The sequence below is a fragment of the Pituophis catenifer genome, unplaced genomic scaffold (genome assembly GCF_029215685.1).
Source record: "Pituophis catenifer annectens isolate HBS135680 unplaced genomic scaffold, rPitCat1.0.hap2 SCAF_1, whole genome shotgun sequence".
In the NCBI taxonomy this organism is placed as follows: domain Eukaryota; kingdom Metazoa; phylum Chordata; class Lepidosauria; order Squamata; family Colubridae; genus Pituophis; species Pituophis catenifer.
The window spans coordinates 100,925,160-100,940,759 of NW_027256881.1; the positions used below are offsets into that span (position 1 = coordinate 100,925,160).

General features: G+C 35.4%; 1 protein-coding gene across 1 annotated transcript in view; it reads right to left on the reverse strand.

Annotated features, from left to right (window-relative positions):
• FIG4 (FIG4 phosphoinositide 5-phosphatase) overlaps positions 1-15,600 on the reverse strand; it is a 72,718-nt gene that overhangs the window by 42,931 nt on the left and 14,187 nt on the right. Inside the window, exons 4-10 of the mRNA XM_070953411.1 lie at positions 14,680-14,836; positions 13,260-13,310; positions 10,362-10,510; positions 8,982-9,110; positions 6,352-6,452; positions 4,850-5,012; positions 2,064-2,161 (exon numbers count right to left, since the gene is read on the reverse strand). Of these exons, the coding sequence (XP_070809512.1) occupies positions 2,064-2,161; positions 4,850-5,012; positions 6,352-6,452; positions 8,982-9,110; positions 10,362-10,510; positions 13,260-13,310; positions 14,680-14,836 (848 nt within the window). The remainder of the gene's footprint in view (positions 1-2,063; positions 2,162-4,849; positions 5,013-6,351; positions 6,453-8,981; positions 9,111-10,361; positions 10,511-13,259; positions 13,311-14,679; positions 14,837-15,600) is intronic.

Sequence of the window (15,600 nt, forward strand, 5' to 3'; positions counted from 1 at the left end):
TTGGTTTGTGCCCCTTTTGCATTAATTACTGCCTCAATGCGGCATGGCATGGATGCTATCAGCCTGTGGCACTGCTGAGGTGTTATGGAAGGCCAGGATGCTTCAATAGCGACCTTCAGCTCTTCTGCATTGTTCGGTCTCATGTCTCTCATCTTTCTCTTGGCAACGCCCCATAGATTCTCTATGGGGTTCAGGTCAGGCGAGTTTGCTGGCCAATCAAGCACAGTAATCCCATGGTCATTGAACCAGGTTTTGGTATTTTTGGCAGTGTGGGCAGGTGCCAAGTCCTGCTGGAAAATGAAGTCAGCATCCCCATAAAGCTCGTCTGTGGAAGGAAGCATGAAGTGCTCCAAAATCTCCTGGTAGATGGCTGTGTTGACCCTGGACTTAATGAAGCACAGTGGACCAACACCAGCAAATGACATGGCTCCCCAAATCAACACAGACTGTGGAAACTTCACACTGGACTTCAAGCATCTTGCAGTGTGTGCCTCTCCATTCTTCCTCCAGACTCTGGGTCCTTGGTTTCCAAATGAGATGCAAAAGTTGCTCTCATCAGAAAAGAGGACTTTGGACCACTGAGCAACAGACCAGTTCTTTTTGTCTTTAGCCCAAGTAAGACGCTTCTGACATTGTTTGTTGTTCAGGAGCGGCTTGACAAGAGGAATAAGACATTTGAAGCCCATGTCCAGGATCCGTCTGTGTGTGGTGGCTCTTGATGCACTGACTCCAGCCTCAGTCCACTCCTTGTGAAAGTCCCCAACACTTTTGAATGCCCTTTTCTGACAATCCTCTCCAGGCTGCGGTCATCCCTGCTGCTTGTGCACCTTTTTCTTCCACACTTTTCCCTTCCACATAACTTTCTATTAATGTGCTTTGATACAGCACTTTGGGAACATCCAACTTCTTTTGCAATTACCTTTTGAGGCTTTCCCTCCTTATGGAGGGTGTCAATGATGGTTTTCTGCACAACTGTCAGGTCAGCAGTCTTTCCCATGATTGTGATTCCTACTGAACCAGACTGAGAGACCATTTAAAGGCTCAGGAACCCTTTGCAGGTGTTATGGCTTAAGTAGCTGATTAGAGTGGGACACTTTGAGCCTAGAATATTGAACCTTTTCACAATATTCTAATTTTCTGAGATTGTGAATTTGGGGTTTTCATGAGCTGTAAGCCATAATCATCAAAAGTATGACAAATCAAGGCTTGAACTATCTCGCTTTGCATGTAATGAGTCTACTATCTCATATATTAGTTTCATCTTTTAAGTTGCATTACTGAAATAAATGAACTTTTGCACGATATTCTAATTTTTCGAGTTTCACCTATATACATATGCTAATTATGGATGCTTAAGAAATCTATTCCTTGCAAAATATTTAGAAGAAACAAAATTTATTATAAAAACTGATTCTATCTTCTGGCACATTTAGAAACATTTAGGAATTATATTTTAAAATGTATTAATGTACTCAGTTTCCACATATGCATAGCTGAAATCCTTAAAATGACAGAAATTCTTGATCACATAAAACACTGCACTAAATAATTTAAAACTCTTTATCAAAAGAAATAATTGATTTTACTCACTGACAAGTTACACTTCAAAAAATAGCACTTCAAAAGGGAAGCACAGCTCTGAGAACTTGTCTCTGAAATGCCAAATATTTTTTGTAGTAGCTTTCCATGGGAATGCTACATGGATTGGAAAATAGAAGTAAATACAAGTCTCCCTAGACAGGGTAGTAACAATAATATCTTCAATAAATACAGCTTATAGTCAGCATGTTAAAAATGTTCAAGGAGATTGATAAAATGAATAATTTGAATGTACTAAAAATATTAGCCATAAAGCAAAAACATTTCACAAAATCATCAAGACTTACCTGAAAATAAAACAGGAAAATGATCCCAAGTACATTAACACGTTTTGTAATATCTTTGAATGGTTTAATAAGATATTTAATTTATCTTGATTTTTCTGAATGACAAGATCTTGGTCTTTAGGGTCTCTCCCCAAGAGCTGACAACTTTTAGGAATTAACACAAGAAAAAATGTTTACCTTGACAAGGTTCAAAATGATGATCGGAGAGCCAAATCTCTGAAGCATTTGATCAAAGTGAAGAGCAGCTACATGAGCAAATGGGTCTGCCTGATCCACTAGAAAAACAGAAATTCATATTAGATGAACAGAGTCCTGGGCTCTTATTTGGTTTTAATATGCTATACATTTCATACTTAGCAATCCTCGTTGAAACTACAAAGCAGATGGAAAGTCATGGAGCTTATTTTCAGGACAGATGATACTGTTTTCCTCTCATCTATTTTTTAATAAAATTTTCTAAACCTGGAAAGTGAAGGGATCTCCCCCACGCACATGAACTGTTTATACTGTTATACAGAGTTCTTTTGTGAAATGATAACATACACATAAAAAATGTTAAGCTGGACAATAATGCTAAAAAAGGGTACTGAGATACATGTGAAGCAAATACTTCCAACAACTCTTGGCTCTCAGTGATGGAATACAATATTTGAAAGAATTCAGGGCAGAAGGGTACTCTGGTTTCAGATCTACTTTGGCTGTACAGTATATATATATATATATAAGTCATAGGTTCTGAATTAGCTCTAATTAGATGAATGAGCATGACCTTGTAACAGAAACATAATTCCCATGTCACCATGGTTTTGTCTGTTGCATTTATATTTTGCTGTTTCTCCTGGGGTTCAGAATGGTATGTATCAGTGGTGAAATCCAATTTTTTTTTACTACTGGTTCTGTGGGTGTGGCTTGGTGGGTGTGGTATGGCTTGGTGGGCGTGGCAGAGGAAGGATACTGCAAAATCTCCATTCCCACCCCACTCCAGGGGAAGGATACTGCAAAATCTCCATTCCCACCCCACTCCAGGGGAAGGATACTGCAAAATCCCCATTCTCTTCCCACTCCTGGGGGAAGGATATTGCAAAATTCCCATTCCCTTCCCACTCCTGGGGGAAGGATATTGCAAAATCTCCATTCCCTCCCCACTCTGGGGCCAGCCAGAGGTGGTATTTGCCAGTTCTCCAACTGCTCAAAATTTCTCCAGAACCTGTCAGAACCTGCTGGATTTCACCCCTGGTATGTATGCAGTACTGACCCTTTCAATTTGACCTAATAACTTAATGATCTCAGCAAGAAAAAACCTGAACAAATAATGGATTGCAGTCAGTTATTGTCACTTTGATGGTAATACAGTTTGAGCCACTCTCATATCAAAGTGCAACCAGCAGAGGTACAATTTCCAATGATTTTTACTTCTTTCTACAGCTTCCTATACCACTTACAATGTTGTTCAAAAAGTTTAACCAACTGGGCAGTGTAAATGGGATAAAGGGAAAAGAGGGGATTTTTTTCTTATTTTCAGTATCTGAAGTTTTACTGGATCAATAAAGTGATACTTACTTGTATACACTTGCCTTTTTACTTTCTTTTTTGATGAGTTTTAAAACACACAGTGCATATTTTTTATCCCCTGGCTCCATCTTATATAACTAGTTGAGATAGGCCAAACAAATCCATAATTCAATAACACAATATTACTTATCTTTTCTATTTGTGAGCAAAAAAAGACAACAAAGCAGCAATAGTTTTATGTCTTTTAAGTGTCCAATATGTCTTTTAAATTCTGTTTTGTTAAGCAGCATACAGGAAGAGGCAAGAAACCCTAATGTTTCTATGTAACTGATAGGTAATAAAGATTAAGTATTTGCTTTTAATAGCTAGTTAACTAAATAATATATTATTGAATTTCTAAAAAACTGTCATAGCTCTGTTGGTCAAACATTACACCCAACCTTGCAGCGGGTAATATTTATTACAGGTAGTCCTCAATTTACAACTGTAATGGAGCTTGCCCATTATAGTTAAGTGAAGCATCTCACCTAATGACCCTTCCAATTCAATTGTTAAAATGAACACATGGGTTGTTAAATGTAGCACCAGTTGCCTCAGGGGTGGGAGAAGCCCTTAGAAGCACAGGGCCAGGGTTGCCTGCCCAGGGCCTCCCAATGACTCCCCCATCCCTGAGGCACCCAGTGCTATTTCCTGTCCCTCAGGGCTCCCCAGGCTTTGACCTGCTCTCATGTGATGTAATGCAATGTGAAGCTCAGCTTTCTTGCAGAAGCTGCCAACCTCAGGGCAACTGTGTGCTATTCTTCTGGTAAGTAGTACTTCTCTTGAGACTGTAGGGGGCAGTGTTTTAAGGAGGCTCCACACCCCACAAACCAATAGAACTTCCTTAAAAATCAGAGCCCCCTACAGTCTTGTGAGAGGTACTACTTGCTAGGAGAATAGCACAAGGATGCTATAAGGCCAACAACCTCTTTAAGAAAGCTGAGGCTTGTTTTGCATCTAATTAATATATTTATTTTGAAAGAATAGCCTTTCTTCACTACCTACCTACACAAGCTCTGTCCCTGATATAACAACATGATCCTGCCTATTTAAATTTAAGTTGGGAGGTTATCTTGAAGATTAGCTGGCTGTCCTTAGAAAAGAAGAAAGAGGTATATTAAAAGTGTGGGTATGAGGAAGAAAATATATTTGTCTATGTCTGGAAATGCTTTATCTATAAAATATTAACAGGATTCATGGCCAATATCTCAGTATGTGGTAGTATAGATTGCATAACCAGAGTATATATTAATGTTATCACTTAGAAAACTTTTACCAGTACAATTTACAATTAGCTATGACTGATCAAACTATTACTTTTCCATTTTGAAACTATAGCTGGAAGCACAAGAATCAGTAATTTACCAGCACATAATCTGCACACAATCTACAAATCAATATTTTATACATACGTGTAATTGGTGGCTTAGGCATCATAGTCGATATGTCCTGAGACCAATACAGAGGGACCGAACCTCGCACTTGGACGTAAGATGAATAGCTTCCAGCAGAAAATGACATTACTGAAGCATCGTAAAGTATTTGCTCAGTTTCTACTTCATTCGCTACATCTCCCTGCATGAAAAAAGCAGTAACTTTATAATACTTCAAATTATCAACATCATCTTCAAAAGTCTCATCACTCAATTGTCACCCTAGTTTTCATTTTAGCATAGCAAAAGCAATGATGGATTATGATTCGTGGCATTGTCTTAATCATTCAACAATAATTCTCCAAATAAAATTATTTGGAAAAATGTCTCACTAATTTCATTTTGCTCTCATCTACACTGAAATTGTAGTTTTTCCTTCTGTTCCTAAATCTAGTTACTCCAAACCAAATATCATGACTGCAGGAGAACACTGTGCTTCAGAAGTATCTAACTATGCATCCCCAACATGGTCCCCTGGAAAGAATTCTGCTGTGCAACTAAAAACAGTGAATCACTTTGCTATACAGTAGATTTGATATTGATGGAATGAGGCAGATGATTATGACATTAAATATAGCTCTACTTAAATTCTATATTCATATGGTTGATTCAGAAGTGCAGTTGTACTGATGGCTACACTACCACTAATAACATACATTCTTAATATCCACAGTTCTTAGATATTATTCACATTTGCTTGGAGTTCGGTTATCTGAAGTGTCCATGGGGCAATTGGAAGAGAGAGGAAAAGAATGAAGGGTGATACCATTAGAACAGAGATAGCCCACAGGAGATAAAAATATCATACCACAATTACTGATCTCCAAAACTTGGGGGGGGGGAGGAGCCCTTCCACCTTAATGCATATTTAAGAAATTTGCTTGCGTAAATGAGTATCAATATATTCCCAGACATTAAAAAAAAAGGTCGAGTTTTGAATAAATCCCATGGTTTGCAACCTGATTAAACAGTTTGACCTTGATGCCCCTGTGGATTTATGTAAAAAAATCTAAATACTACTACCTTGTCAGTTTTTTGTCAGAGAATTCTTAAATCTGAAATGCATAAATGAACATTTCTCTGGGCACACAAAAACTGCAATCATTAAATTGCGATACACATAAGTATATTGAAAAGCCTGGAATCACTGCATCTAACAATAACAGATGCAGAGATTTTGTAATTTTATTTAAGGTGATTGATCATATTAACAAAACAAATGAAGTATAAACTAGAGCTTGTATTGGACCTCATGATATACACTTTCCGAAAATAAGAAAAAATATAATTTAGAATTATTATTATTATTATTATTATTATTATTATTATTATTATTATTATTATTATTATTATTATTATTTTGATTTGGCTAAATGGCAAAACACAGTTACCACGAAGACTAAGCCTGCGGGAGGGGGGAAAGTACATCTCATGCAACATTTTCATACAACAATGAAAAACATTTCTATTATATATATTACCTCACAGTTTGCTCCTCTCTTTAGAAACCGTGTTCCAGCAAATTTACTTGATCTTCTAGCTATCAAAGTGACATACACTGGACGACCATAAATAAGCAGTTCTTGGAATCCAAGATAAGGTTTATAAATATATGTTATTCACTATCCCACATCCTTTTTTTTTAAACTTCCTTTCAGTCCTGGCATATACATAAACACAGAGCAAGTATATAGTTCCCATTTTTAAAAAACGAATGTTCTTTTAGTCTAGCAACATTTTAATCTTTCAAACTACCCTAACAAGGCAGAAATTCTATTTTAGAATTGAATGGAAAAATATCAGGCACTGCTGTTCAAATTGTATGTTTTGTGCATCCCTTGGTGAGCACAGGTTAACATAACCTCTGCATAAATTAAAATTAAATGTTGCATCTTTTGGTAAATCTGAAGTACACTCAACCATTTAAAGATTCAAAATAAGAAAGCAGTGAATCGAGCAGGTGCAGAAACTTGGACACTGTTCCAATTGATTCAGTGTTGCTTTTTAAAAACATAGGAAATATCAATAAAGCCTCCAAATTTGTTACTCATTACTCCTATGGCACAATTAGCCAGATTTTCAGAGGTAAATAAATACTCTGCCTCTTCTAAATCTTGCTTGTGATTGTTGTTTTTTCTATTTTAATAACCATGGATTCCTTTAAGTACCTATCCAAAGATTTGAAAATGAAGGCAATTCACTCTTGCAAATCAGAGTAAGGTTTATTTTTTAAAAAATGCTAACTATTTTCAATTGGCAATTTCAACTGTGAGAAACACTGCTTAAAAAGACAAAAAATTTAAGCTGTTGAATTCAGGACAAGATAATAAACAAATCCCTACTAGAATATTATCTTGCCAACTATTAATCATGGAATGGCTTTATTATGCTCTAAGGTTGTTCAACAGCAGTAAATATTATGTGGCCAAACAAAAGAACAGATTGTCCCAAAGGTGCTTTTTCAAAAGGCAACTGGACTTTGTTGTTCCTTGAAGATGTTTCAAGGAAAAACAAAGAACTGAAGAAGCTTCTTGGATGAGAAGCGAAATGTCTTCAAAGAAAAACAAAGTCCAGTGACCTTTCAAAAAAGCACCTTTGAGACAACAATGACCTGGATGCCTGAGAATCTCTACAGACAAAAAGAACAGATTCAATTAAATATTAACACGATGGCATTTTTCCCAATTTTCCTTGAAGAATATTTCTGAGCTAGACAATTTCTGTAAGGAAGAGTGGGAAAAAGCCAAAAACCAGGATAGAAAGACTACAAAAGTATAAAGAGATGTATCATTGGTAGCTGATGTCAGCAATATTATCTAGAATATATCCAGGCATTCTAAATGTGTGTTGTAAATATGAGCAACATGAAGGGACAATTTATCACGCTTGGTAGATATGTAAAAAAAAAAAAGGATTCAAATAAGCACATTGATCTGAAGGATTTTAAAGTGTAATATTCAATTAAAGCCAGACCTTTTCTCTTTAGAATTGATGGACACATAGTTATTAAAGAGTCTTGCAAGATTATTTCAATTTATGATCACTGGGCAAAAACTATTATATGCACAAAGATGGAAATATTTGGCACTTATCAACCATGAATAGTTGGTAAAATTGACTGAACCTGCTGAGATAACCAAATTGAATTCTTTGATTAGAGAAAGGTCATTATTGACATTCATCAATGACTGCAAACTCTTTACGGACTTTTTATATTAAAAAAGAAAATGATTTTCTGACTTTGGGTTTTGTTGATTAGAAAAAAATAGTCTAGAAGAGAAATATGATGTCAGAGAGGGACTTGATTAAAATTGTATGTACAACTGCCAAGAGGAAGATCAGAAACCATTTCTTATATTTCTGTTCATTTTTGCTGAATAGCAAAAATACATTTTGTATTTTTTTATACCTCTTTTGTCTCTTTTGTCTTTCTTTTTTCTCTCGTTCACATTTACTGTCTTTTTCTTTGAATATACTTATTGTATATGTAAAATATTTTAATAAAAACTTTTTAAAAAAGAAAAGGAAATGCAGAAAAATCACCTTGCTCCTTCTTCAACTGATCTACAAGTAGAAGAACATTTATATATGTACTCTAAAATAATAAATAAGTTCTCAATTACTTTGGTATATCCATTTCCATTTTTCTGTTGTATTAAAATGCATTTAATCGTAATTAAGTTTTGTTAGCTATGTATTCTACTATCTGCTGCAAAAGGAGTATGCTTAATTATTCCATTGCAAGCTAATTTCACAGTGAAGTCCAACACAGTCATTGTGGTAGGAAATGAAGTCTTTATTTGGTCTTTTATTTCTTCACTGGCAACACTAACCCCATTCATGATTTCTCGTAATAGGCATGCTTAGAATAAGAATTTTCCTTCATTGTGCTTCATTATCTGCATGTAGATGAACACTGAAAATTTGTTTTCCAGCTCTTAAGATCTAAGAGGTTCTTTTACAAACAGCTAATTAATTTGTGGGTGAGTTTAATAGCCACATACAAAGAACCTAAGGAAGGACTTTATTGTATGTTACCATGATTCAGTTTTCTTTCTAGAATAGCAATTTGCTGTTACTGTAACAAACATTAATAACAGAAGAAGGATACTCGACTGCCCACAAAATCCATGAATAACATACAAAAGCCAGTCTCGATGAACTGCAGTTTTGACAACATCAAGCAATTTCCCATTCCACACATATTTTCTGTAAGGTTCACTGCAAATTCCAAATACACCTGAAAAGTTATTGCAAAAACAGTAAGAACATTATTTTGAACCTTACATTAGATCGATCATTGTCAGTTTATACCACACACATGCAGTACCTATTTAGATAAGTATCTGTGTTTATTAACTTGCAATATAACTGGTGAATAAACAAAGGCCAGAAGTTCTGGCCATGCTAAGGATGTTATGGAACACTAACAGAAAGAGCCATTTAATGTCTGAATCATTGCATAAGATTAGACAGATCAGAACACCAGAAACATTTTGTTCACTGCTACTGGAAACAAGATATTTATCTATATTACTTTTTGATCTGATACAGTAGAGTTCTTCCCTTTACACTATAATGCCAAGCAAGGCCTGTGCTTTTTTAAAGGGAAAAAGGGGGAAGAGGATATAAGCCACTGTTGGAGAGCATGTTCCTTGACACAAAAAAGCATGCAAGAAAGTTCTCATTCTTCTCCAGTTCTTTAAGAAACTGGTGGAATTCAAACTGTATTGCTGTTCCTAATTCTATACCAACCCAAATGCTTTATGAGACCTTACAATCTTCTATTTGACAGAATAGGAAGACACCAAATGCGCTCTTTTCTACTAAATTTAGGGAAGCTATTAGTATTAAAAGAGCTTCTTTATAGAATGAAATCCGTATGCAATCTTCCTCATGAATGCAATATTTGCATACTGCCTATATGAAAATTTCCAGGCTTATGTCCTTCAGATATAATGATCTGTAACTTGTAAACGGTTCAAGAGAATTTTTCACATTTACAGCAGTAACTTGTGGGAAGAGATACCTAGTATAAATAATTAAGCATGATTTAATTTTAATTACTTCACATGGTTGAGCTAAAAACTGAAGGTGTTTAGTCAATTATTGCTTATAATCCAAAGGTATCAGAGAACCACAATTGTTTCCCATTAATATTTATCATTAGTATCTATTGATACTAATTATAAATAATTATAAATAAATTCATAACCACTGATCCTTTATATAAAGGTATTTTTGCAAAATAGTAACTATCACTTGTTTATATTATTCTCTTTTAACTTACATGCTAATTTAACCAAATAAGGGATCAATAATTTATACAAATTGTTTTGATTTCAAAATCAAACTAGGTGTAATCGATACCTTATATAATTCTTTATTAACTCTGAACACTTTCAGTGTAATACTGATTAAGTTAAAGAAGTTCATGTCTCTGCATTAAAAGCATTACAAAATTAGACAGCTGTATGGAAAGGATACTTACAATTTCCATTTTGAGTCGCAAGTCCCTCATCTTCAAAAATATCAAAACACTCTTGACGAGTTCGTGTTGTTTCTGTTTTAAGTACATCTAGAGGCATTCTCAAAACTGTAAGGTTATATTGAAGGGAGTGGGACAGATCATAGCTATAGCTAAAATTGGGAGAAAAATAAAAAAAATCTGAAAAAAATTACTGGCCATCATTCTGAAAAGTTTTCAGTTATCCAAAACAAATTGCTTTAATTTACAGTACTGTGTCTTCTAATTGTACAGTTCCTTAGAAATAAAATACCAATTAACCCAATGATAGTGAACAAGCAGTATGCTTTATGGACTGAATTTCAAATGTGTGTAAATGTGTGACAAACTGAGTGAATTATGAAAGTCACAATTCTAAATTATCCAGTCTGAGAAATCAAAATGATAGAATCTATTCACAAAATATAATTTTCTAGTATATTACAAGGTCATGATGGACAAGATTGAATCCATCCATATGTCAATCCATCACATTATTCTTTTTGGGGGGTAAGCAACCGAACAAAAGGACAGAAAAACAGTAAATCAAAGAAAGCAATAGCACTTATATACCACTTCACAGTGCTTTTACAGCCCTCTCTAAACGGTTTACAGAGTCATATTGCCCCCAACAATCTCGGTCCTCATTTTACCCACCTCGGAAGGATGGAAGGATGAGTCAATCTTCCATCCTTCCGTCAACCAGATATTAAAAGCAGAATATTAAAAATGAAAAGAAAAAAAATATGCAGTAGCTGAATCTAGTTTACACCAATATGGGTATCTCTCTATTTGCAAACCATAATTGTTTCTATCATATACTAATTCATACATACACTAATTCATACATTTGCTCTTTAAACTTCTCATCTCTCCGTTTTGGAGGATTTTATTAATTCCATCCAATGGACAGTTCACCACTTACTAAGTATCTCCAGTCTCACTGTATTCAACTTACAAATAGTCCTTGGGGTACAATAGCAATTGGGACTGGAACTGCCATTGCTAAGTGATAAGATCATAAAGTGTGAAGTCATGTGACCATGTTGCTTAGGAATGGCACCTCTGACAGTCCCGGTTGCCATAGTTAAGTGATGACTGCATAGATTGTTAAGTAAGAGCCTCATGTGACTGCAACTTTCAACTTCCTGCTGGCTTTTCTATTGATTTTGCTTGTAGGAAACTGGCAGGAAATATCAGAAATTACAATCGTGTGATCACAGCTTGCTGCAAAATTGTAATTGTGAGCTGGGCGCCAAGTACCCAAATCACAATCATATGACTGTCGGGATGCTGTGACAATTGGAAATGAGGACCTATCGTAAATCCCTCTCTTTTAGCAGCGTTGCACATTTGACCAGTCACAGAACTACATAAGGATAATCTGTACTATTATGTTTTCCCTGACTACTCAAGTCTTATTTCATATAACAAAGTAGACACAAGCAACTGTTGTACACAGCTATTTTAGTTTCTTTTGACAAAAAAAATATCATTCCTAGCAACAAGCCATCTACTCACTACCCTTCCACTGGCAATTTGCACATCTAAAAATTTCTAATGGTAGTATCTTCTAATTTCCTCCCACTGTGGTAGACGGTTTCCTTTAAGTTTTATTATTTTTCTATACTTACATTCAAAGTCTTCTAAATGCTGCCAATTGAAAACTTTCTCCTACTTAAATAACGCTATATAATCCTTCAGATCTTTCCTATATCGAATGAAAATATGTTCAAAGGATTTGGAATACATGTGAGTTGCCTTGAAGAAAAGCAAAACGAAGTGTGGACCCATGACTGAGAACAGTTTCCCTTAACAGTGGATGTCTTATGTGGAATGGAAGTTTTTAATTCTTCAGTTACTTTTCCTATGAAATACCACAGTACTCAACTCTCCTGTCAAAATTATTTTGAAATGATGTAATGATAGCTGACAGAATGTGAATGTGACAGCAACTGAGAATACAGGAGCCTAAATACAGTTTTTACAGTGCATCTGGAAAATACACAGTACAAAAGTTACATTCCAAGTCCTTAAAACCTGGCATATTGAAATGTCTATTTGTAGTCATTTAGGATTACAGAATACTTGATATGGTACACTCCCGAGGAAGATCAGGTTATGCATATTGGTAAAGAGTAAGCAAGAAAGAGAGAGCTGAGTAACTTGTTCACAGGGATGCTGTATTTCAGCCATGGGTTGGGTTGGGTTGGGTTGGGTTGGGTTGGGTTGGGTTGGGTTGGGTTGGGTTGGGTTGGGTTGGGTTGGAATAGAATAGAATAGAATAGAATAGAATAGAATAGAATAGAATAGAATAGAATAGAATAGAATAGAATAGAATAGAATAGAATAGGTTTATTGGCCAAGTGTGAATATTTTAAGTATACTATTCTAAGACAATAAGAGAAAGGAATATAAAAATTCTAGGTCATCCTCAAAAATAAATCAAGGAGCCCTGTTGGCACAGTGATTAAAATGCAGTTTTGCAGGCTAACTCTGTCCACAGTCTGGAGTTCGATCCTGACTAACTCAAGGTTTACTCAGCTTTTCATCCTTCTGAGGTCAGTAAATGAGGATCCAGATTGTTGGAGGCAATATGTTGACATTAGAAACTGCTCAGAGAGTGCTGTAAAGCAGGAGTCCCCAACTTCTGGTTCTTGGCCCATTGGGAAGTGGCCAGTAGCAGGCGATTGGGCAAATGTGTGGGTGCATGAAGCTCCATTTCAGCAAGCAGTGGGCACGCATGCAAAATCATCTCCTCCCCCTCCCACTGCTGCTGCCAGTCCATGGAATTGGAATGGTTGGGGACTGCTCCTAAGTGCTATTGCTAGTGTTATTGTTAATAATTCCAATGAATACTTCAAAATACAGTTAGAAACATACCTGAAATAAAAATTACTGGACAGGTCCACATTCTGAAAAATTCGGAGGTATCTACAGACAAAACCCAAAAGATAATAAAAGATATTTTATGCAGAAAGAGTATGCTGTCTTTAACACTCTCTATCAAAAGTTTTTGTGCTAGTTATAATCAAATAAAATCCTTTATTATGGTCAACGATCAAATGTAAATACAGTTCAGTAACAATATTACAGGGGGCACAGGGAATGAGATCAAAATAGGTGAATAAATTACACACAAAAAAGAAGAGGAAAAGTGAAAACTGTAGGAACGAGTAGCAGACTATATTTAAAGTAAGGCAGCAAAAATTGGAAATAATGCTTCACTATTAAGTACAAGCTATATTTCTATATGATGGTCTATAAGGTATTAAATAGTAATATATTAAAATTTAGATAAAGAAAATGTGGTGATAAAATGTAGAAGCATACACTAAAATAATAAAATTCTATCTGGAATACATTACACACAATTGATGTTAATACCTACTTAATTGTTTCTGCCCAGTACAGAAATCCAAATTAAAGCATCCCAAACAGATTTCTGTATCCTTCCATTTAAGTACATATAGTGAATGGGCAGCCTTCTAAGTAATACCATTGGTCACATCTTCCATGTGAACTGCTTCATGTATTTGAAGAGCACAAATACTCTTACTTCTCTTTTCAAAATTAAACATGCTAACATAGCCCAGTCAGCAAGAATCCAGAAGCAGGTCCAAATTCTGAATTTTGCATATTAATTCAAGCTAAAGGGAGCAAATTTAGAGCTACTATAGGCTGTATCAGTTACGTGCATCTTCTTAAAATCATACTGCAGAAATATTTCATTTATTTCTTATGATATTGAACGTGTCACTGGAAAGAAAGGGAAGCAATAAATCATACAACCTACAACAAACCTATTTGCTAGGCAGTTTTTCTCAAAAGGTTTTTCCCTTTCTTTTCCAATGTTCTTGCTCAGGTTTGCTGGTTTTTTGCTGTCATGAACTACAGGAAAAGTGATACTCATTCCTCAAAAGCTATTTGTTCAGGCTGATCAACTCAGTATGAAAATTAGAACCAATGCCCTGCATCTAATGTTTTTGCATGAGCTATCATAAAACGGAGCTCAAATTTCTAATCCTACAAGTAAAAACTCTCTTGATGCGGATATATCTAAGTTGTTTTCTTGGTAATATTATGGAAGTGGATTACTATTGCTTTCTTTTTCCAGTCCAGCTGATAGCTTTTTAAGATCAGCTAAGGTAAGCAGTATATAGTATCACATGTTGGTCCCTGTTTTTCTAAAGCAAAATGGAGACAGCCAAAAATGGCTGTATTCGGTGTATAAGATGCACCAACATTTCCACCCTCTTTTGGGGAGGGGAGAGTGTGTCTTATACTCCAAAAAGTACAGTACCTTGCTTCATCAGGATGACTCACTCGTACAGAGTCATTTGGAATGTAGATCATATTTGTATCTTCTATTTTATATACTGCATGTCCTCCGATATCTGCCATCTTTCGCCTCTTTGTAATTAGCACAATGTAATAACCTTCTAAGAATCTGACAAAACCTGCAAGAAACAGAATAAATCACCTATTATTTGTATCTGTCACTTGATTCACTACACTACGAGAAAGCTAAAAACACAAGCACAAATTCTGTCAAGGTTGCAATAATTATATTGTATTTCTGGCACCTTATAACACTAGAGATTGGGGAGGAAACTGTCATTCCTGAATAAATATTTAATCTATCAAATTTTGCTAAAGTAACCTTCTTTTCCCTTTTAAATTATACATGAAATAATTAATGAATATACATTGAAAAGTGTTTTTCAACATGGCTGCTCACTTCATCTTTTTTGAAAAATTATGTATTGAGTTCTCAAAGCATATTTCATCAAATCAATGCCTGGGGTGAACTGAGGAAAATGGAATGTCCCATTGAGATGAAATCTAAGTAATGAGTTAACTGAACATTCTGTATAAGGAAGACAAGGCAGAAGATAAAAGAGTTGGAAAGGAAAGAAAGGAAAGAGGCAGTTAACAAAAGGGGAAAGGAAAGGAAAGGAAAGGAAAGGAAAGGAAAGGAAAGGAAAGGAAAGGAAAGGAACGGAACTATCATTCTGCAAATAAGCATAGTGCTCTACTTCTTTAAACCTATGTTTTATACATATTGCGTGTGTGTGTGTGTGATATTACACTGTTTCCCCTAAAATAAGACATCCCGATAATAAGCCCAATTGGGCTTTTGAATGCATGCGCTAAAATAAGCCCAAGAAAATAAGCCCTCCCTGAAAATAAGCTCTCCCTGAAAATATTTAAATGCATGCGC